General features: G+C 33.7%; 1 protein-coding gene across 1 annotated transcript in view; it reads left to right on the top strand.

Annotated features, from left to right (window-relative positions):
* The window catches only part of LOC130902058 (uncharacterized), a 51,455-nt gene that overhangs the window by 10,242 nt on the left and 17,194 nt on the right, over positions 1 to 24,019 (top strand). The window contains exons 2-9 of the mRNA XM_057813862.1: positions 1,984 to 2,236; positions 5,806 to 6,013; positions 6,734 to 7,017; positions 8,210 to 8,414; positions 9,841 to 10,065; positions 10,489 to 10,653; positions 23,516 to 23,670; positions 23,731 to 23,932. Of these exons, the coding sequence (XP_057669845.1) occupies positions 1,992 to 2,236; positions 5,806 to 6,013; positions 6,734 to 7,017; positions 8,210 to 8,414; positions 9,841 to 10,065; positions 10,489 to 10,653; positions 23,516 to 23,670; positions 23,731 to 23,932 (1,689 nt within the window). The 5' untranslated portion in view covers positions 1,984 to 1,991. The remainder of the gene's footprint in view (positions 1 to 1,983; positions 2,237 to 5,805; positions 6,014 to 6,733; positions 7,018 to 8,209; positions 8,415 to 9,840; positions 10,066 to 10,488; positions 10,654 to 23,515; positions 23,671 to 23,730; positions 23,933 to 24,019) is intronic.

The raw sequence follows: 24,019 nt of genomic DNA, 5'->3' as shown, positions 1-24,019 counted from the left end.
TACTCTGCGAATGTCCTACTCATTTCGTTAGAAGGCTTAAGTACCTTGAAGAAGTAGTACTAACGCCTAGGGAAGTGGCACACAAGAAACCCATAAAAATAGCCTCCTTCGGGAGGAGTCTATGTAAGTGCAGAGTGGCTTTTAAGCCAAAACGACTTCCCAAAACAATCTACAATATTGGATTCGTTATATAGCTCTTTAAACTCTGTTTTTCCTCAATGAATCGTTTAATTTTTACGCCCCCAGTATTTTTCGAAGCACTTTCCTTTCTCATACTGTGAGAACACTCCTCAAGTTTAGTACCCAGGACTCACCCCAATACAGTACAGTTGGCTTGATCATCGATTTGTAGAGTCGTATCTTTGCTGCTCTGGATATATCTTTTGCTCTCACCATATTATTTAGGAACCCCATTATTCTACAACCGTTTACTTTCTTATTTTACAACTCTCATTCCTGATTCTATCTTTGTCGTTATATTTCCATAACTTTAGTCTTATCGACGTTCACCCTGAACGGGAATCTTACCAAGTTTTGTGTATACTTCTTGGGTCTTGCTAACAATATAATATTGTTTGCATACGTCTAAAATTGTGTCTGTATTTGTGTTTTTCTAAGATTCTTTCCCATGTTAGGTTAAAATTCTTATTAGTTTTCTTGATTCAACTAAAATTATGTCGTCTCCTCTGTATCCTAAGCTAGCTTATAATAGTAATAATAGTAAATGCAGTTCTAGATTTTGATCTTATTTTTTGAGCTGTATTGTTTTTAAGGTGAAAATCTGGTGTGTCGTTCCTCCTTAAAGACCCCTTGTTATTCACCAAAATCAAGGTTTCAAGGTAATGTCGCATATAAAAATACAAAATTCGTAAATTCAAGTTGAAAAAAAAAGTTTATTATTCAAAACGAATGGGTATGACATAAAAATTTGTGTGCATCTCGTGCTAAAAGTTTTCGGCTTTATAAAACTGTTCCCCTCAAGGAATAATCATCTACTAAGTACCCTTGTTATATAAATATCATAATAATTAATGCATCTGAATGTTCTTGATTTTAGGTCTCTTCTGTTTCAAAATTAGTTTTTTTTTGATAGTTTTTAAAAGAAAGATAAATTTTGACGTTTCGACTTTATCAAAATATGATATTGACACTGACAATTTGCTTATTTATATTGATCTATATCATAATATAGAACTATTACAAGTTTCTTGATCTCTGTTGGTCAGATAAGTATTTTCTTGAGGTTGAGTTTCATCTTTAGGATCAAAATATTCGTATACAGTTTGTTTAACTTCATCGTCACTGTTTAATCTTTCACCTCTTTACTTAATTTTAAGCTTTGCGAAAAAAAAAACTAGACAGACGGGACCAGATCAGGGTTATAGTCTGGGTGTTCAATCTCTGTGAAGCCATATTCTTAGAAGCCACTTACCTCGGTTGATTTTGCTGGAACTTTTTGCCACGTTTATGGTTCTTTTTGATTCCTAGGACTCAATCAAAAGTATATCATCGCAGTCTGATATTGATGTAGCCGTCACTTTTTTAGTGCTTTTCAATATCTGTACATTTGGAAGTCGAATCATAGTAAAAACCATAGTTTCATCACCAGGTACAATTGAACAGATTACACTTTTTGAATGTCAACAATTGCTTCAACTAATTTATTGTTTTCTGGACGTCACAGAACTTCACGCACGTGAGGCATCTTCTAATGATACTCGTCCTCATCGAAAAAACTTTCAATTGTTGAAAACGATTGACACGAGTCATCGTAAACAGCATTCATAATGTTTTAGTATTAATCCTTCATATGCCAAAATTTTAAGCGTGAAACTCAATTTGGGATATTTCTCCAAACAACTTGACTGAGTTGTCGTTCGACTATAATAAAATGTAGGCAAAGATCTCATGAACCTGCACTACGTATTTATCACAATTCTACTCATAAATCTATCCATAATTGTTGAAAAAAATTTTTTTCAGAAAATTAAATGGCTGAATCGTGGCAGGCTCCTCCAAAGCAGGGCCTGTACGACCCGCAATTCGAAAGAGAAGCTTGTGGCGTCGGTTTTATAGCTGCCATTGATGGTAAACGTCAAAATAAGATTGTGCGCGATGCTCAACGATTGGCCGTTTCTATGAACCATCGTGGTGCTTGCGCCTGTGATAATGATACGGGAGACGGCGCCGGCGTACTTACTGCTATTCCGCACGATTTTTATTACGCCAAACTTAAGTAAGTACACTATTAACTGTCATTGTTTGACATATTTACAATCCGTCATAACTGTAATAAACCAGTGTTCGTTGCAAAAAAAGAAAATGTAGACCTATAATTTTGTAGGTTTTCTGTTATACATTTAAATTCATCCGAGCCTTGGTTTTTTCGCTAAATAAGAAAAACCATATTGTGACCCTTCAAATCATAACCTCAATTTTTCAGTTCATACAGTTCACAAACTTCTTTGTAGCATTTGAAATTAAATGTAATGCCCATTTTCGAAGTTTTATTTTATTTTTTGAACAACTAAGGAAAGCTATAATAATATAATACATTGTCCCCGATTACCACAACAATATCTGGAAAAGATAAATTGCTACTTAAGTTTTAAGATAGACAAATGAAAAGTTAAGAGAGTGTAATGCAAATAGTAGCATAGACGGATGATGTGACTATCATTATAGCAAATAGACAGAAGGAAATTAATAAAGGCGATAATAAAATTAGGAGAAGAAACAAGCAAATTCGGACTGGAAATAAATGCAGATAAAACAAAATGAAAATAGGGGGAAAACCAGAAGACAGAGCAAATCAACTGAAAACTAACAAACACAATTTTGAAACAGTATCGACTTTTAACTATCTAAGAATAACGTTGGGACAAACAACTATAGACAGGATAAAATGAAACAAAATAAAAATGTACAAAACCCTAATAAGATTACTAATCACGTATGCGATGGAAACAACAGTAATCAACAAAAGGGAAGAAGAAGAAGATGAACCGAGAAAAAGATAATTAGAATTATAACAGGTCCAAACACAACACAGGGGGGAGAAAGGAGAGCAAAGAAAAACGAAAAGATATAGAAAGAGGTGGAGAAGGAAAATATGGTGACATACATAAAAGCACAAAGACTCAACTGGACTTGACATATAATGAGAAGAAAACCAACTGAAATGATCAAAAGAATAAGGCAGTGGATCCCTTTGTGGCCAAAGAGAAACGAACTTAATATAGAGAACTGGAGGAAAAAATGCCGGAACTGAAAGGAATGGAAAATAATAACAAAAGCAGCCAAAACAAACGACAAACTATAGAGAAAATAAAAATTAGAAAAAGAAGATCAATCCACTTCAAAAAAGGATTTTGAAGCGCTATAAGCGTAGCCATAATCCAAATGATTGAAAGGCTTGATGATGATGATGATGATGGGTGGATTAATGGGTGCCAAACAGTGGCTGACCCATCAATTCGATGTTTTGTCTGCTCAAAAACGTTCATCTTTGAACTGATGTGTGAGATTTCGCTTTGTTAAGGTGGAGAATGGTTCGTATTCTACGTTTGATTTCCCTGATTATTTTGAACAGTTCTGGCAAACGAATGATAGAGTAGATAGATAGAGCGATTGTCAAACTATGTGGTATCCAACGCGAAAAAATCTTTTTTACAGCCACATGTTCATGCAATATTGAATGTTTTCGAGTGAAATTAATGCCCTCAATCTCACGGTATGTCACATGACGATCTTGCAGTATCAGTTTACTCACAGCATCGATGTTTTCTGGCACAACAGCTAATTTTGGACGACAACCACGAAATTCATCTTGTAGCGAAATGCGACCACGATTTAATTCGGAAAACCAGCGAAATATTGTGGTTCCAGACGGTGCTTCATCGCCAAAAGCGAGCAACCCTCCTTTCAACAAATCCAAAATTCCTTTAGACATTAAAACCAAACTCATACTCCGGGAAAACTCTTCCCGTATTCCTCGATCTTCCGATCATCCACTATTTTCAGTGCATTTAATTGTCCCACCTAACTCCTGGCCAAATGTCTTGTTGAAACTATCAAGCCAATTGCTGAGCAATCCCTATCCTACGTAAAAAATTTCGCCATTTCAATGCTCTATTCAAAAATGTCAAATACATCATTTTATTCGTCGTGAGACTTCTTATCGTAAAACATATGGCATCCACATATTAAGTTTCTTAAAAAAAAGCACGGGATAAATTTTAAAAAAATCACTATTGTCTAAACAGGCCGCATACCGACGACACCTACGTATTTTTTTTTGTTTATTCTACCTATGAATCGTAAATTCGTTTATCACTTTATTATGTAATATAAACATTATGGTAACCTTGTAATTATAGTTTAATCATGATACATTTTTAACATCGATAGTGTTAAATATTTAGCGTACCTTCATTTTTTTTTATGTTATGATGATTATAATAGATAAAGCAATTACCGTAGGTGAACCGAAAAATTCTTTAAAAAATGGCGATAGATTGTAATAAACTTATCAAGTGGACTCCCAGCTCACCAGATTTATCCCCAAATGAATTTCTTTATTATGGGAATTTAGATGAAATGGTATTGATGATCTTCCATTATGTTTGATAACTTTTATTACAAGCATTACTAAAAATTACATATGAAAATTAAAAACATCTAAAATACGTAAATGAAACAAAATAAAAGATTTCGCCTTATAACACACCCATTCCTCCGGTAATAGCTTCCATCCACCGCCTCTCAACTCGTCCGACGAGGTCTTCTATGCCGTTCCATCTTCAGTTTATTTCCTCTGGTTAAAGGGAAGTATCTGTGTCCGGTTATCATCTTCTATCTTCTTCTATCACTTGACTTTTCTTCCACAAGAACAAGCAAATTTTTAATGCCACTAAAAACAACTTCGATCCTGCCCTCCCACGGAGGATGGTTTTTATCTTTATTTGCTCTTGTTGTCTTCACTGGTGGTCATGTTTTCAAGACCTTGTTGTCCTGGCGTAATATATCCAGTTGTATTCCCTCAAATGGTTGCTGGAATCCACTCTAGATTCTGCCCATACACGGATTGGGTGGTTCCTCATTTTTCCTTTGTTTTTCTCTTATTTTTTCTGCTTCCACGACCTTTGTTACATAATTTTCTCTGATTCACGTAAGGTCCTACCCATCCACAGATTGAGTGGTCCGTCTACTTTCTTGTTGTTTTCACTGCTAGTCGCGGTCCAACTGCTTTCACGACCTTGATGATCTGGCGTAATATTTCCAGTTGTATTCCCTCAACTGGTTGCTGGAATCCACTCCAAATTCTGCCCATATCGGATTGGGTGGTTCCTCATTTTTTTCTTTGTTTTCCTCTTCTTTTTGTCTTCACAACTGGTCGTGATCCACCTGCTTTCTTGACCTTCATTACCAATAATTTTCTCTGGTGTAGTCTCTCAACTTCCTCAGCTGCTAGTTGAAATGGGTCCTTATCTCTTGAAATATTCTTCTGACTGTTTCCTCCGTGATCTATTGGTCCCATTTCGGTAGATCTTCCTCCGAGGGATGTCACTGCTGGATTCAGCTTCTTCCAACCACTTTCGGCAGTATATCCTCACGCTGAAGATGCATGGAGATAAATATGGCCCTGATGAGGTGGAGATTACTCTCGTCTTATCCACTGGGTAGTCGATGTGATTCAGGATGACTCCGCGTTAGGACTTATCTATCTGGTTAACCGTTATAAGTGCAATTCCCTTCCATTATTTTCCTTCTGATATATTTATTAAACTATTTTTTCTATCATAGAGATGAACAAAATATTCAGTTGCCCCCATTCGGTCAATACGCTACTGGCATTTTCTTCTTGGACAAACTGCATCATCAGCAATCCGAACAGAAGTTCGCAGAATTGGCAGAGGAATTGGATGTGTCCGTGTTGGCTTGGCGTACCGTACCAACCAACAATTCCTCCATAGGTGCAGTCGCCAAAAACTCCGAACCATTCATGAGACAGGTAAGAAACCCAACAATAAACATATTATCTACTTAATTTATTATAAACCAAAATAGAAGAAGTAAAGCATGTGACAGAACACCAAAAGAACAACAAGAAACAAGGGGAAAGTAAAATCATGATATAAATGCTGAATTAATGAGAAGTTGCTGGAAAAATTGATGAACTAATTGGTATATGGAAGAAAGAAAATAGGGGGGGGGGGCGAAAATTCTAACGAAAATAGATAGACAAGAATAAGTATACCAAGAAAGAACTAGAGGAATATCAAGCAGATTTGTTTGCTAATAGATCAGTAACGGTCCAACATAACTCTTCAGTTTCAATGTCTTCAATGCCAACAAGAATTCCAAGTTTTGATCCTCATGGTACACTATGGAGTATTGGCTACTTCTTGGACAATACATTCTGTCCTCACTTGCACAAATCAGATCGAGACTTTATTATTGAAACTATAAAATACAGAATGGATGGTAAAAACTAGAAGACTGGAAGACCAAGGAAGAGATGACTGAGCTGGAAAATATCCAGAATTCGATAGGAAAAACTGTAATAAACTACTAAATAGAGCAGTTTAACTATTAAATTTCTATTCATTGCAACCCCAGTGTGGGAATTATGGGAGAAATGGCAACAAAGGATTCTGGCTCTGTCATTAAAATTGTTCAGAGTTTGTCAATTTTGTCATTTTTGTGTGAGTCCAATTGAACATTATTTCAGGTGTTTATTACGTTGAGAAATCCAGGAGACGAAGCTGAACAGGACAGAACATATTTTATATTACGCAAGCGTTCCAGCCATCTTATTCCAGCGCCTGGAAAGCGTTTCTACATTTGCTCTTTAAGTCGTAGAACCGTGGTCTACAAAGGACAATTGACATCCGATCAATTGTGGACATATTTTCCTGATCTATCGGATCCCATGTACGATACTTACTTGGCTTTGGTGCACACTAGATTCTCAACTAATACATTTCCTAGTTGGGAAAGGGCTCATCCCTTGAGGTAAGCAAATATTTACTATTTATTTCACCAAGTGTTGAACATCTTTAAAAAAAATTATTTAGTAGTATCTTTTGAGCTCTATAACCTTTGTCAACGTTTCTCCAATTCATTTCATATTTCGAACGGCGGGATGAATTTATAAACACCCTCTTTTTCTTACACCGAGACACTTACACTAAACACTAACTTATCACTACTTTTTTTATTAATTATTCAGTATTTCTATAATTTATTTAAATTCCCTGTAACTTTTCACTATTTCCTTCCGTTCTCTCTGACTTTCAATTATATACTGACTTTCGCATGAATTCATAACAAAAAGGAATTTCTCGAATAATTCTAGAACATAAATCAATAAAAAGGCCTCCCTGGAAATTGTTTCTAAGTACAACATAAACAAACTACCGCTGTATATATAAAAACATATAGAAAAATAATATCAAACTATTTCGGATTTCCATTATAACCGAATAGTACCGGCTTCACGGTCCATGTCGTAGACGAGTTCTTAACAATAATAAAGTATTTGATGATTGCATATTTGTAGTCAACTACCTTTCCTTTAGGTTTTGAAACTAAATTTGAAGGATAGGGTGGATTAGGCAGGAATTAATGGATTTTTTTCCAAGAAACTTGTATGTATATATGCCCCCTTGAATGGTTCTGGTGCAGAAAAATTATTTTTTACTCAAATAAATTGATAGCTTGATCAATTTGTAGGTAGTCAATGTACATTCCAGAATAAATGGTCGTTATGATTTTATTAGCTGATAAACTCCTCTTTGGTCTTCTTTAAAACTGATTTAACGGAGAAATCCACTATTTTTTTCTATTATGGAATGAGACGGAGTAAAAACTCGTCTATATTCAGGAAATGTTTCTCATACCAAGTGATCCATCAAAAATCAAACCATTAAGCTTTGTAAGACGCCCATAGTCACTTATACTTTCAATATCCAGATTGTTTCGACCTCAACTTGCCATCCAGAATGTTGTGTACCTCATATCAATGTAATAAATTGAATAAACCACTTTTTTGCACAAAAAAATAATGTTTGATAATTTTTTCCGATTTGCTTATCAAAAGATGAGGCTGGGTTTTATGTCAATCAAATGAAAAAGTGGGAATTTCAAAAAATTAGATACTTATTGACTTTCCTTTGTAATATTAGAAAATGATTTTCTGTTTCAGAATGCTTGCACATAATGGAGAAATCAACACCTTGAGAGGCAACGTGAATTTGATGAAGGCCAGAGAAGGTGTAATGAAAAACGAGGAATTGGGTGATAAACTGAAAACTTTATATCCAGTTGTAGAACCTAATCTGTCAGATTCCGGTTCTGCGGATTGCGTCTTGGAATTTTTGGTTCACGCTGGTAACAGGACACTACCAGAGGTAATTAATGAATTATTTAAGTTGTTTATATTCTAAATATGAACTAAAATAATAATTTTCTCATTATTCGAAATTTCGGTAAAATTTTAAAACAACTGGAAAGTTAAGACGTTGACTAATTATTAAATTAGATTTTAATAGATGGTGGGACCCAGTATTCTTTTAATAAATGAAATTGGTTTTCAACTGAATTTCGTTGTAGTGATTCTAAATGCCCTGTTGAGATCTCTACACCCGAAATCATTGAAAAATCTCAAGATATGGTTGGTCAATCAGGTATCATGTTTGCCTACAATCGACTATGAAATTTAACCCCAAACGAGTTCTTGCGACTTTCCTAAATACAGCACACTTAAGACCAAACAGTATTGAAAACAATGGGTTTGATGAGAATTTGAAAAAATAAACACATTTGAAAAAGAAATCAAGTTCCTCTGAACTAGAAGAATATAAGGGTTCAGTTTCTATGTCATAAATTAGTTTATAAATGTCTCCGAGGTCCTCCCTATTCTCAGGACTTAGTATCCAGTGATTTTTTGCTGTCAAACTTGAAGATAAGACTCAGTGGCAAGAGATATAAGTCCGATGATGTAATCATCTCACAAACAAATACTTTGATGACCTAGACAATAATTATTTTTGTAAAAAGCACAAAAACGTTGAAAAACGGGTATTATTTTGAAAAATTTATTACAAGGTTGTAGTTTCTATAACAAAAATCCATAAATTAGGCTATAAATTTCTCTCAGATTCTCCCTATTATCAGGACTTAGTATCCAGTGATTTTTTGCTGTCAAACTTGAAGAAATTACTCAGTGGCAAGAGATATTAGTTCGATAATGTAATCATCTTACAAACAAATACTTTGATAAGTCCTCTGGTACGTATCAAACAAAAAGAAAGCAGACAGCTTTGTCAAAAAAGGACATTGATTGCATATTTTGGAGAAGAGTTCTACGGTGGTCTCATGAAATGTCACATCAATAACTATCTGAACGAATGGCTAAAGAATCAAATGGAGTATTACTGGAAAAAAATTCATTACCTAAGACAGTCCAAAAGCTTCATAACCATATCAGGAACTTCTCGAGATGACTAGACATTAAACTGGTGGCCGGTCATTTGCCACGTCAAATACCACCTTAAGATTATAGCTATGGCAGAGGATGACAACTGCAGATTCTACGAGCAAGCCATGGAAACAGCAGAGCGTCTACTTTGCGAATGTTCTGTACACTCTTCGGGAAAAAGGTAACTCGATTCAGGAGTGCTAACACCTTGGGAAGTGGGAGGAACAAAACTCCTGGCAAATACCTTCATTAATGAAGAGTATACGTATTTTGGACGCGGCGGAACATTGAGCCAAAACGACTCTCCAAACAATCTAATCCCTATTCTATTAATTCATTTGAAATATCATTTTTAGGCTGTAATGACAATGGTTCCTGAAGCTTGGCAAAACGATCCCACTATGTCAGAAGAAAAACGGGACTACTACCATTGGGCAGCATGTACTATGGAACCATGGGATGGTCCAGCTCTAATATCTTTTACAGATGGTAGATTAATAGGTGCCATTTTAGACCGTAACGGTTTACGACCTTCCAGATTTTACATTACCAAAGATAATATAATGATTATGGCCAGTGAGGTAAGTGCAATCAATTTTAATTTAGAAGCTTAAATACAGAGTGTCTACCACATTCCTCCAGTCATCACGGTCCAACGCTCGGCATCTCCATTCCCTCACACCTAGCTCCTAAAGATCCTCTTCGACATCATTCAGCCATCGTTTACTTTGCGCAGTCGCCGGTCCCCGGGCTTCTGCCAGTACGCTTTGCTCTCAGGCTCCTCAGGCATACGCTTTAAGTGGCCTAGCTATCTGAGTCCGGCCCTCTTGACTCATTTTACCAAGCTGGGCTCTTCATAGATCTGGTAATCAGGTATTATATGTTGGATTTATTGGCACTGCCTTATAGCTCTATGCCTCTATACCATAAGGGATTTATGAAGATTTTACATAGTAGTGTTCCAATATATGAATTGAGTAAAATAATTATCAATTATTATGTAGGTTGGTGTATACGACGTCGATCCATCTCAAGTTATACTAAAAAGTCGTCTAAAACCAGGAAGAATGTTATTGGTCGACACACAAGAAAAAACCGTTATTCAAGATATCACATTAAAACAAGATATCGCAAAATCTAGACCACATTCCGAATGGTTAAAGGAACAGGTAAAAATATTTCTCATTTAAAAGATAATTGAATTGGCGTTTACAGGATTTTAACCTATCCACTGAAACTTGTTTACTCAAATCATTCTGATACTTTTATAAACATAAGAAGTGTATATACTCGACATACAGTTTCATACCACTAAATCAACTCTCCTAATTACATTATCTGGTCATTCGAGCCTTGTATAGGATCATATCCGGCTCGAAAGACCATATAGTGTTGTTGGTATGGTAGTGAGCAGTTTATTTAGTGTTGAAAATTACTAACAGCCCCAGAAATTAAATATTTAAGATTTTGAAATAAAATATAATATTCATGGGATCTACATAGGGATATATCGGTAAATTAATCATTTTAAAATGTATAGATAGTATGATACACATTGGATGGAAAATTTCGACAAAACACTCCAAACTCTCATTTGATGATGATCTATGTCAATTACTTTTAAAATACTTTTCTGTATACTTTTGGGTGACAGATGAGGGTTAAAGTCTCATTTTTTCCATTGTTTCATGTAAGGACTCTCGATTATTGTTCTTAGTCATTTTTTGATTTTTATAAACCCAGCAAACTGTTTACTACGACTACGCTAACTCTCCCAGTTACATTATCTGGTCCTTCTAGCCTTCTATAGGATCATATCCGGCTCGAAGGACCAGATAGTGTTGTGGGTGTAGTACGGAGAAGTTTATTCGGTTTGAAAATTACCATGGCTCCAGAAATTTGAATCTTATCGGTAAATGATTCATTTTAAAACGTAAAGATGTCATGATAAACATTTCTTTTCATAATATGAGAATAGGGATGCTGGCCAATTTTTTAATTTGATTTTATTTCATGACTAACCCTATATCTTATTGAAAAATATTAATTTTATGACAGATTTCGACAAAACATTCCCAGTAACGATCTTTGCCATATACCTATCAATAAATTTCAGGCTATGTCAAATTTAACTTGTATGTGTGACTTTCGAAATTCATATCTCAAAGTGCACAAAATTTAGTAACCACTCGATAAAAGCATCCTTGACACAGACAAGTACCACTCATGTTTATAATGAGGATCACTTTGATAAAACTTTTTAGTATTATTAATATTATTATATTATTAATATTAGTCCAGTCAATTTAGCTGTTTTTTCAATGAAATCTCTCATGTTGTGGTGCTCTTTCCAATAGAATAAAAATCAGTGAGCAATCAACAAAGTTCCCAGGAGAAAATGGTCATTTCCATCAAATATCTTTGATGAAAATAAATATATTTTGCAGAGGAGAGAAAAATTAGTAAATTTCATAACTTAAGCATAAGCAAATATGTATATGAAATAATCTTGCCATAATGGACAAAATTCAATTTCATTGACTGATTACGAGAAAATTCCTGGTTTGGGCAAAAAAAATATCGACTTAGCTCAGAATCGAATTCCTCATCTAAAAATACATAAGTGTGCACAATTTCATATGCTCTCGAAAAAACAAAAGTGATCAAAAGCCTACATTCACTGGTCTATATAGTTTTTTATAAATTTATCGTTTATATCATAAAACAATTATTTATTGTTTAGTCCAGACGTAAGAGTACTGAAAACTATTCCTCCTCTTCAAATTGTCTTACTATTGATATAAATGTATGTTGCCATGGAGCGACCCCGTGACATATTGTTTAAATCAAAATTGCTTAAACAGTTGCGAGGAATTGTTATTTATCAACCGGGCAAATTTTTTTATATTCTTTATTACAATACAAATAAAGGACATATGAATTTTCACGATAAAGTTAATATTTTTAGAGATATGAATTTTTAAAGTTTCGAAAAATCTCGAATTTGGTACTTTTGACCCATGAAAAATATATTAAAAAAAGAAATAAAATACAAATAATATTTTTTTCTAAATTCTTCATAAAATAGTTAATAATATTCCTAACATAGATTTGAAACAATTTTTATTATTTATTTATAATCGTGATTCCAACAAATGTATAAATACCATTATATCTTAATATTATTGATAAAATGCATAAATTACTATAATAATAACAATAAAGTAATATAAACTAATAAAAAAGTAATTTTAATTATAGGGTTGCTGATCTGACCCTACCTAAACAGGGAAAATTGTTTAAAAAATTCTGATTATATTTTTGTCATAATTAAAATAAAAAAAAATGTTATCAAATATGTTAGATTATGCTTAAAGGGAAAATAAATATGGGACTAAAACTCAACAAAGTTCTATTCAAATTTTATTTATGTTTCAAATAACACTGCGAAATAATCTCATAGTTTCCATGATGGAACTCAAAAAAACAGTTTCTCTTTTTGTTTATACAAAAATTCAGTCTACATTTCCTGCATATGACATTGATCAATGCTTTACAGCTGTCATATTTGTATCTATTTCTTTTTTATTCAAATTGTGGCCAATGCTCAAATCCAACAAGTACGAACAACTATTATTGGTCTAGGGGCAGCAGATCTAATTAGAGCTAATTAGTTAATTAGAGCTCTAATTAAAAATGTACAAATGCCATTATATCTTGATATTATTGATAAGAATGAATAAACTACTATAATAATAACAAAAAAGTAGTATAAACTGATAAAAAAGTGATTTTAAGTACATATTCCGAATCATGCTTAAATAACTTTTGTAAAATTGATTCCAGAAAAAAATTTGTTAAAGACAAATTGTAGACAATTTAATTATTAATAGCATTGCCCTCTTTAACAATTTTGATTAAGTTGATAGTTTTTAAGATAAATGATAAATAATGATTCAGAGACGGCGATACTAGTGAGCGCGCGAAATTAACAATTAAAAATGGGTATGAAAAATGAATTTTTTTTTAAATTTCTATTAGCAATATCATTAACTATTGTATGAAAAATTGAAAAAAATATTTAATACATTTTTCATGGGTCAAAAGTACCAAATTCGAGATTTTTCGAACCTTTAAAAACTCATATCTCTAAAAATATTAACTTTATCGTGAAAAATCATATGACCTTTTTTATTTGTATTGCAATAAAGAATATAAAAAAATTTGTTCGGTTGATAAATAACAATTCCTCGCAACTGTTTAAGCAATTTTGGCTTAAACAATATGGCACGGGGTTGCCCCATACATTTATAACAATAGTAAGACAATTTGAAGAGGAGGAATAGTAAAGCCGCGTCCCCACTGGGCAAACATTGTTTGTCAAACATTTGTCGAAACTTTTTTATTTGACAAACAATGTTCGCCGGTGTTTTTGGTGTGACGTTATCTTAACAAACATTTCATGTTTGGAAGGAAAAGGGCCGCAATTTTTGTTTGTCTAGAATGTTCCCGTCCTAAATCGAACATTGTTTGTCAGTGACTTCCCCTACCACCTGTTTGGCTTGTTTTAGTGTATTTTGAAGTGGCTTTCCGGCGTAATTTTTGGATATAAACATTATTATTTGTATTTTTTTATTGAAAATATTCAGTGGAAAAGTGTGTGTGTGTGTGTGTGTGTGTGTGTGTGTGTGTGTGGTTTTTCGGCAAAATGAGTAAAGAGTTTTGAAGCCAGGAGAATTTGATAAGGTTAATTAACGTTTACGAAGGTAAACCTTTATCGTGGGATCCTAATAATGATGATTACAAAAACAAAATCAAAAGAAGAGATGCATTAGATGACATTACATAAAATTTAGGTGTAAATAATGTCGCCGATATTAAAAGAAAGATTGAAACTCTTCTAGTGTAATATAGACGAAGGAAAAAGTTACTAGCAACAAATTGTAAGTCCGGGACGGGGGCCACAGAAAAAAAGAAGCCTTGGTGGGGATTAACTTATATTAATTAAGGAAAAGCCAAAAAGCAGACGATCTTGAACGCTGATTGCTTGGCGAAAATTAGTATTTTGTTTACTTATCACCGGTCCTATCATCGATATTAACAATTCAAAATCTCCATTTGGTATTCTCGTAAAATTTGTAAACAAACACCCGGCTATCAAATCATTTCGGAAATCATCACAACTATATTCATAACGCCATAAAAACAATTGTCTCTGCCACCATCGACGAGAACGAGGTTCTTCCATTAAAATACTAGTAAAATAATGTTTCATGCCGAATCGCAATTGTTTGTTGAAATAAGAAATGTTTGTTAAAACTGCACTTTAATCAACGTGTTTGACAAACTCATTTCCCCATTGTTTGTTCAATGGAGACGCACCTTAAGGAATACAAAAACATTTGTCCGGCTGATAAATAACAATTCCTTGCAACTGTTTAAGCAATTTCGGGATTGCAACGTGCATTTACATCATCAGTAGGACAATTTGAAGACGATCCAATAAAAAAATTAAGGTGGAATAGTTGTCGGTATTCATGCGCCGATTCCTCTTGGAATAATTGGTTCTTTATTCACTAAACTACATCTGATTAACTAATTTGTTAATATAATCACAATAGTAAATCTCTCATAATTTCCGTCTGAAAAATGTACTATCAAGTTTACTAGGAAAGCTATAACACCACACCTTCAATTGTTATTGAAGCTGTATCTTGTGACTGTATAGCCCCTTTAGATTGCCCTCTTTCATCTCCATGTGTTTATCTACCAATAGACCGTCGTATGTGCTGTAGTTTTTGCATTAAAGGCTTTGAATGATTTTCTATACTATAGAAATAGTTTTTTTCTTATTAAAATTGTAGATAATGCTTCTAGATAAAAAGTATTTGATTTATTATGGTTAAAATTCGTGTAAACGTTTACAATGTGGATAGTAAGGAGTTTCAAAATTGACAGCACATTAAAATGCGAATATTATGTTATAATAAATAAAAAATGTATAAAATAAAAATACAACTACTTTTTTATGAATAACTTATCATTTATCACCATATATAATCTAAATCATCGGACAATCCAAATTTCATTTTATTCTTCAAGATAATAAGTCAAATACATTTCCAATTTTTCAGTATAATTTTTATAAAATGGATTTCTTTGGCCTAAAAATAAGATTTGGTTTAATCGATGACTTCCCCATCTTCTTCATATTTATTTTCTAAAGACATTTTTCATTTAAGAAAACAGTCAGTAGATTCGAAGTTACAGTCCTTGAATATGATTTGGTGTAATCTTAGCGAAAGAATTTTTTTTCTTAATATAGGTCCACTCAACGACACCGCATATTTGATTTTATCAGCTCCAAATAGTTTTCTAAATAATCAATTTGTTGTCGTTTTTGTTCGGTCCTTATATGGCCATGCTTAAACTGTACATAATAGTCAAATGGTCAATGATGGTTTCTACGATATTTCTCCGGTTAAAAAACAATGTTTAATCAACTCTAGATTTTGTTCCATTGTATGTTTATACTTTGACGTTATTCTTCATAAAAAGACCCACTCAAATTACTGCCAAAGCTGTTTGGTTCGTCAAGCCACTTTTTTGATCCAATTACTTTTCATTTTTACCCCTCACGCGGTAGTAGTCATATACACATGTATGATACACTTGAAATCCCAGCCAAATCCCAAACTCCTCGACAGGATCGTTATAGCCATGTTCCCGCAGCAAAGGGAACCTCAACACAAGGATGCAGTATTGAAGAAATTTCACCTATCATAGGAAAACAGTTAATGGAAACATGTTCCAGAGTCGGAAACACAAAAGTTCCGGGACTAAATGGAATTCCAAACATTGCCTTAAAAGAAGCCATAAAATTGACACTTCACTATTCTTAGAGGTTTACCACGAGTGTCTTGAGGAAGGACTTTTTCCTACGAAGTGTAAACAACAGAGACCAGTGCCTCCATGTAAGGAGAGAAAATCTCCTGACGAATCATCATACTATCATCCGTTTTGCATGTTAGATACTGCGAGAAAAATACTGGAATGGATTATCCACGGTAGGCTTGAACGAATTATTAAACCGCTGCTCTCTCTTATGACCAATATGGCTTGCGAAAAACCCACTCTACCCTGGATGCTATTAATTTCATCGTCTACACAGCTAAGGAATCGACAGCAGGGAGTAGATGGAATGGAGAGACTAAGAAGTACTGCTTGGTGGCAACCCATTCCGCAGATGCACACTGTAAGTCGGGGCGAATAAAATAACGTCTAATTCTTATTTTGGCTACTTAGGTGTAATGATTGACGCTCGTCTTAACTTTAAACAGCAGGCACAACGACAAAGCGACGATGGTCAGAACAGTCTTAGCACAGCCCTAGGAGGTCCAAAGCATAAATAGAGGAAACTGTGGTAACCTCTGTAGTCACTTATGGCATTGCGATATGGGCTGACGCATTAAAAATACAGAAATCGCGTAGTAAGATAATTTCTAGTATATTTACTGAGTGCTTTATGAGTGGAAAGCGAACGGTGTCTCAAAACGCAGTGTTCGTGGTAGCCAGAATGCTACCTATAAGATTACTTGCTGAAGAGATAAGTGCCCTCAACAGCGAAAAAGTTTTACCGAATTACGAATAAAGAACGGAAGAACAGCCTACAACGATGGCAAACACCTGGGTGAACTGTGAACATAAAGATGTCAATTATTACTTGACTCAGATGATATCAGGGCATGATTGTCAGTATCGTTTTAAGCAGAATACGTCTATCGAGTGTCCGTCTTGCTCCGATGTAAACGAAGATTCTGAGCATGTATTTTTTGCGTGCCCTTGTTTTCGAGTCATACTCTCATTACTTAGGAAGGTGTTGAAGCAGAAACTTCGTCCGGAGACTATGCTCTGATCAGAAATAGCCTGGGAAGAGACAAGCTCTTTTGCGACTGAGGTTCTTAAAAAACTCCGCTGCTTAGAAAAGGATCGAGTAGATAATATAGCAGGCAGTTGAAGACTAAGAAGAAGCTATGAACTTCAAGGACCTAAAGGAAGAGTATGATTACTAGATCCTCCCTCCGTGAAGTCATACTTAACAGCGAGAGAGGAGTAGGTTTTCAGAATGTAATATATCTCGAAAATCAACACAATTGAACTGGACGAGGGAGAAAGAGTATCCGTTTATCTTAACATTCGAAACTTCGAAGTCATGTCGATCCAATCATAATAGAGTTGACAGGGACTGAAAGTGGTATACCTATGTCTATCTCTAGTAGTAGACGCCCCATTTTAAGAAGCTCCCATACCTCGCTTTATATGTCTTTAACATTAACTCTATGTGTTATTTACTTTAAAAAATTCTCGCAAACTATCTGAGGGAATGAACTAAAAATTTGACAGCTGTCAAATAAAAGATGGTACGCCAGATGTGTTCTATGGTTATCTCTTATCAGTGTTACACCGAATATTTATTGATCTGTGGTATAAAATAAAACAAATACTTAAATTATTTGCGTATGAATATATATTTTTTTTATTCAACTACTTGAATACTTAAACTTCGATATCAGTGAAAAATATTTATCGGGCAACTTTGTAGTGTAGCACTTTTTCGTCGTATTGATTTTCACATCAAAATATATTTTAAATTTAAAAGAAAACATATTTACAACAATTTCTAGTTTCAGAACCTCCTGAAATTGTCAATTTGAAACTCTGATGCTATTGAATTTATCTTATATCATATGCAGTCGCCATTTTAATCCTTAAAATGGTTTTAATAAATTAAAATTTTCCTTTGCTTTCATGTATATTCGATGATCAATTAGATGGTGAGTGAACAAACCGCTGTGTGATACGTAGATTAATAGAACTATTTGCTGGTGCTTTCTGCTATTTATTTGTCTACTAATAATTTCAAAAATTGTATAAAAAGGTTTTTGAATGCTACAAGAAAATATAAAGCATTAAACATTATTGTCAATATAACTGAAAATCTAACATCAAATATTGTTCTTGAATATACAGTTACATGGACCTGTTATTCTCCTCAACAAAAGAAAAGTGTCGAAACATCTGTTAGGACTAACGCCAACCTGGAGATTTTTGAATGAAGACGAAAATTCAATTTTTCGAAAATCAATTCCAAACTTTACTTTATCATTCTTCTAAAACAACTGAAATTGTTTCCTATGCTTGTGGACAAATCAGAAACCATTTTCGAACCATAAAATCATTAAAAAAACTCAGAAAATATAGAATTATTCAAAATCGGTTTGATGTTAGACCTTTAAGATGTTTTGCCACATTCTCAGTCAAAGGAGCAGTTCATGTAACTGTGTAGTCTGAGATATTGTTACAAATTTCATATATCTCAAAACTACTTTGTAAATTTGGCAACGTTGTTCAAATGGAAACACATATAAGGTTAAAAAATGTTGTCAAAGACCCTTTATATATAAGGCAGTATAGCTTTATCATGATTTTTTAGAAACTTTTTATCCTAGCCGTTGGCTTATTTGAAAATTCATAATAACACAGTTTTTTTTGGCAAAGTACTATAAAACAAAAGAAATAGTGAATATATCTAAATTTTCACTAGATTTTAGTATGACCACATTAAAAAACCTCGAATGCAAATACATCATAAAACATTTATTAGTGAACGTTAAGGTGATAATTATTTTAACATTTGTGACCAGTTTATCTTGCCAAACTTTTATCAGAATATGTCCTTCTTTTATTCATTTCATTTATTCTTTTCAAATTTTCTAATCTCTTAAATGTGAGCATGATTTCCTATCATTTTTCTCTTTGACAAAGTCTCAAGTTTTCCTCAATTTTCCTATTTTACTGTTTAACAAAGTTTTGTCTCTAAATGTTATATGTTCTCCATCATTGATTTTTATGATGTTGTAATGTGGTGTACCTTTCAGGTCATCAAAATCGTGCCATTATTCATTTTCTAATTAAAGATTTTGGTCTAAAACTAATGCTTCAAATTTCTTTATTGCTTTATTTTTTCGTGTTTGAAAAACCTTTCCTTTATTTTATATTGTTACTAAAATCCAATTTTTCTTCTATTGTATTTGGAAAAACATTTTTTTATTATTCACCTCTTTTTCCCTCCACCTTTTTTACAAATTATACCTAAAAGTTAACCAAACATATTACCAGAGGATTCAAATGCACGACAAGTGTTAATACGCCGCATCAGTGCTAACGCAATTTTAAATGTCTTTTACTGCTGACTGACGCCATTTTAAAATGTCCATTTTAATGATGACGCTGTTCTAAAATATCTGACTGACGCTATCTTCTATTGTACCTTTCAGTGAAGACGCCATTTTTAAATATCGTTTTTACTGCTGGTGCCATTTTAAAATGTCGTTTTTACTGCTGGCTCCATTTTAAAATGTCATTTTTACTACAGGCGCCATTATAAAATGTCTATTTTTCTGCTGACGCAGTTTTAAAATGTCATTTTTATCGGCGACGCCATTTTTGAATATCGTTTTCAGTGGTAACGCCTTCTTTTAATGTAGTTTTCACTAGTGACACTAAATGTCATTTGTGACCCTACTCTTAAAGTCGTTTTCAATGGTGATACCATTTTTAAATGACGTGTTTAGGGGTAGAGCCATTTCTAAATGTCGTTTGCATTACTGATATTTTTAAATGTCGCTTTCACTGGTGAAGCTATTTCTAAATGTCGTTTTCATAGGTGACGCAATTTTTAAATCTTTTTATTGATAATACCATTTTTGAATGTAGTTTTAAATGCTGAAGCCATCTTATAATATCGTCTTCTCTGGTGACACATTTCTAAATGTCGTTTCCACTACTGACAGCATTCTAGAATGTTGTTTTTAGTGCTGATGATATTTCAAAATGTCATTTTCAAAGACGATACTATTTTTATATTTTTTTTGCATTAGTGACAAGATTTTTAAATGTAGCTTTCACTGGTGAAACCGTTTCTAAATGTCGTCTTCATTGGTGACGCCATTTTTAACTGTTTACATTGGTGATACCATTTTTGAATGTCGTTTTCATTGCTGACCCCATCTTATAATGTCGTTTTCGCAGGTAGCACAAGTTTAAATATCGTTTCCACTGCTGGCGCCATTCTAGAATGTCGTTTCTAATGCCGATGGCCTTTTTAGTTATGACATCATTTTAAAATGTCGTTTTCAGAGCTGACGCCATTTTTAAATGTCGTTTTTATTGTTGATGACGCCATTTTATAATGTCGTATTGAATGCATGCCACCTTCTAATGTTTTAAATGGTGACGCCATTTTTTAATGTATTTTACTCTTGAATTTAAAAAAGCGAATGGCTCTTTTTGTGGTTACATCATTTTAAAAGCATAATCAAGTTGAAAAAATTTTCGTGCACCAGATTATATTACGAACTCTCTTGAAGGCTCCTGATCAAAATAGATTTTGAGGTTAAGTGATTTCAAAATTGATATTATTGACTTATTCAATGTATATAAAATCAATGTGGTAGAGTTTAAGCGTCACCAAAAATTGAACTCATTCCATTACACGTGTGACTGAAATGTACATGTATATGTTTAATGGTAATGCATATTGAAGTCAGCTCGAAACGCATACAAGATGGCATCAAACCTCCATATGGAAGCTGAGGATGTTAAAATATTTATTAATTAGAACTACTCAGAAAAATGATAGAGAAAGAATTGAAATAAATGAGCGGTTGCACAAAACGGAAACTTTTGGTTCAAGTTATTTATGAGATTGCAGAAAGTGTGGTAGGGAGTAGCCTCGGTTAAACAGAAGCTAAATAAGTAAAATGTCCACAAGTAGCTACCCATGATCCACGAAAATTTTTTACAAGTACAACCCCACTCGAAACTAATGGGGTTTCAGTTGACCGAGTTTCACAAATTAGTGGGAGGTGTGTTCAATTTACGATGGGTCTAAATGTCTTTTGGAGCCCTGACATTGACCTATACCAGCACTAATGCACCGTATACCTGTTTATTAAGCACAACCGTGTACTTGAATCAACTGGTATAGTTGTTCATGTATTTCTTTTAAACAAAAATGAAAACTTTCCACTGTATACTCAAAACACCCATCACCTTTGAAATTCACAACATCGTAGATTAAAGACATCTCAGATACACACCGTTAAACGCGTATTTTAATTTAATACAGATTTCTGTATAGTATAACAAACTAAAACTATAATTAGTTAGCTACATTATCGATTTATCTCGATACATCTCGATTTCAAACATAGTAAACGGATGAATTTCAATTATTCATAATATTGATATAAAATTTGAAATATTGGTCATGTTTTATGGCGAAATGGCAGTAGAGTTGCTCTGATTCTTTGGTGTGTGGGATTCCAGAGCAATGAAATTACCGACGACTTGACCAATCTTGAAGCTGCTACAGTTTCCATACCTGCAGTGATAATTCCTTACTCGCGGATTAACTGTTGAAATAAACAAAGGCTTCATTTATGTAGCTACAAATATACCACTATTTGTATAGCTGAGACAAACCCCTCAGAGTGAGAAACTTATATGGCTGTAATCTTTATAGGTACTTCAAACTCTTCAGCATAAAAACAGACCTGGTGATCCAGGTGCTGCACCTAGTGGAAGAGCTTCACTTCCAAGCCAGTGACTACCGGAGAATTTTTTAATTCTGGAGAACCTCCAAGGGATAGGAATTGCAAATTGATTAGTAGTAGCACTGCTGATGATTTATAGCTTGGTTCTTCATTTATTGCAGTACGGAGTAAACGCTCCACATCTACTGTTTCATATGCTCAAGTTCTATAGTTTCTACTGTAATTATTGAAATTTCATATATAGATACGAATGGGGTGTCACACTTTGTGACTCATGAAAGAAGCCGGTAGTTGTTCGACTAATATATTGATCTTACAATTTCTCAGAACTATAGTAGAAGAGAGAGGTTTTTTAATAAAATTATTATTTTCATAGACTTTCCAAGACTCTGTGTTACTGTCCTCCGATAAACTAATCTAAAATTTATACTTGACAGCTTCGCTAGCTATATAAATATCAAGTTAGAAAAGGCAAATGACTAAATTCCGATTCCCACGGGGGTCGTAAACAACTTGATAAAACAGGGTGTGTATACATTGAGTCTTTAATCTACGATAAGTTCGGAAATTACTTTACTATCGGCTTTTCCTATGTAGTAAACTTTTTCCGATCGTTTATTTTTTTTTAATATATTTTGTTGTTTTATACGAGGTGTGACTATTAATTAACAACTTCAGCTCCGTCTTTTCCTCGTTGATAGCTTCGAAGAACTCAAATCTTGATAGAAATCGCACGGCTCAAGATCTGGCGAATGAGGCGGATGTAGTAATACTGGGATCCTCAAATAGATTAGAAATATCTTGAATGGCAATACAAAATAGTTGGGGTCTTGGCGGAGAGATCAATACTCCTATAGTTGGAGTGGTTTTTTATTATTATTTCACAAAGTTGAAAGCGTGATGAATATTTTGATCTTCAGAAGCCCTGTGGAAGTAAACAATTTCATGGATATAGAAAAAAATGATAATTGATTTGAACCTTGTCATGTTATTATCTTTTTCAATAAGTTTGCGTTATTTTCAGTGGTATTCGAAGTATCAGTAAACACATTTTTACTATCTTATTGTTGTTAGAATTTTTCTTAATCATATTCAATAAAATTACCAATTTATTCATTTTTTTCATCAGTTTTTGACGCTTAAACATCTTGAACGTCTTCTGTCAACTTGGAAACCACTCAAAAACACGTGCACGCTATAAACATTTCCTACTAATAATTTTTTCAATAAATCATGAGTTTCAGTTACAAAATCTACGGCTATACTGATTTGTTTGTACCGCATTCTTCGCTAACACGTTATTTAATAGTCAAACATCGTATAAATCAATCTATCTTACGCAAAGCTGTAATTTCTTCGAGTATTTTAATCATTAGTATTGATTTATATGAATATATGTTTATTTTGACTTTAGATTTCTATGGATGAACTTAGAAAAGCTCATCTGGATGCTGGTAGGTCACCTAAACCAAAATACGAAACTAGTGGATTGGGTGACAAGAGATTACCCTTGTATGGTTACTCCACTGAAACTATTCATCTATTATTATTACCCATGATAAATAACAAGTAAGTGTTGAATGACTTGGTTTGATTGCTAAATATTGAATTTTCATTTCTAATTTACAGGAAAGAAGCTTTGGGTAGTATGGGCAACGACGTACCACTAGCATGTCTGTCTAACTTCTCTCCTCTACTTTACGAATACTTCAAACAACTTTTTGCACAAGTTACGAATCCTCCTATTGATCCGTTCCGTGAAAAAGTTGTTATGTCCTTACAATGTCCCATAGGACCCGAGGATAATATTCTAAAACCCAGTTCCAGACAGGTAACAATAAGAGAGAGTGATTTTGATCTGTTATATCTCATGTATCACTCTAGTGAGAACGTTGTTGTGTGTCTGTGTTGAAATGCG

Source organism: Diorhabda carinulata, chromosome X, assembly GCF_026250575.1.
Source record: "Diorhabda carinulata isolate Delta chromosome X, icDioCari1.1, whole genome shotgun sequence".
In the NCBI taxonomy this organism is placed as follows: Eukaryota; Metazoa; Arthropoda; class Insecta; order Coleoptera; family Chrysomelidae; genus Diorhabda; species Diorhabda carinulata.
This window is presented reverse-complemented; position numbering and strand designations above follow the sequence as displayed.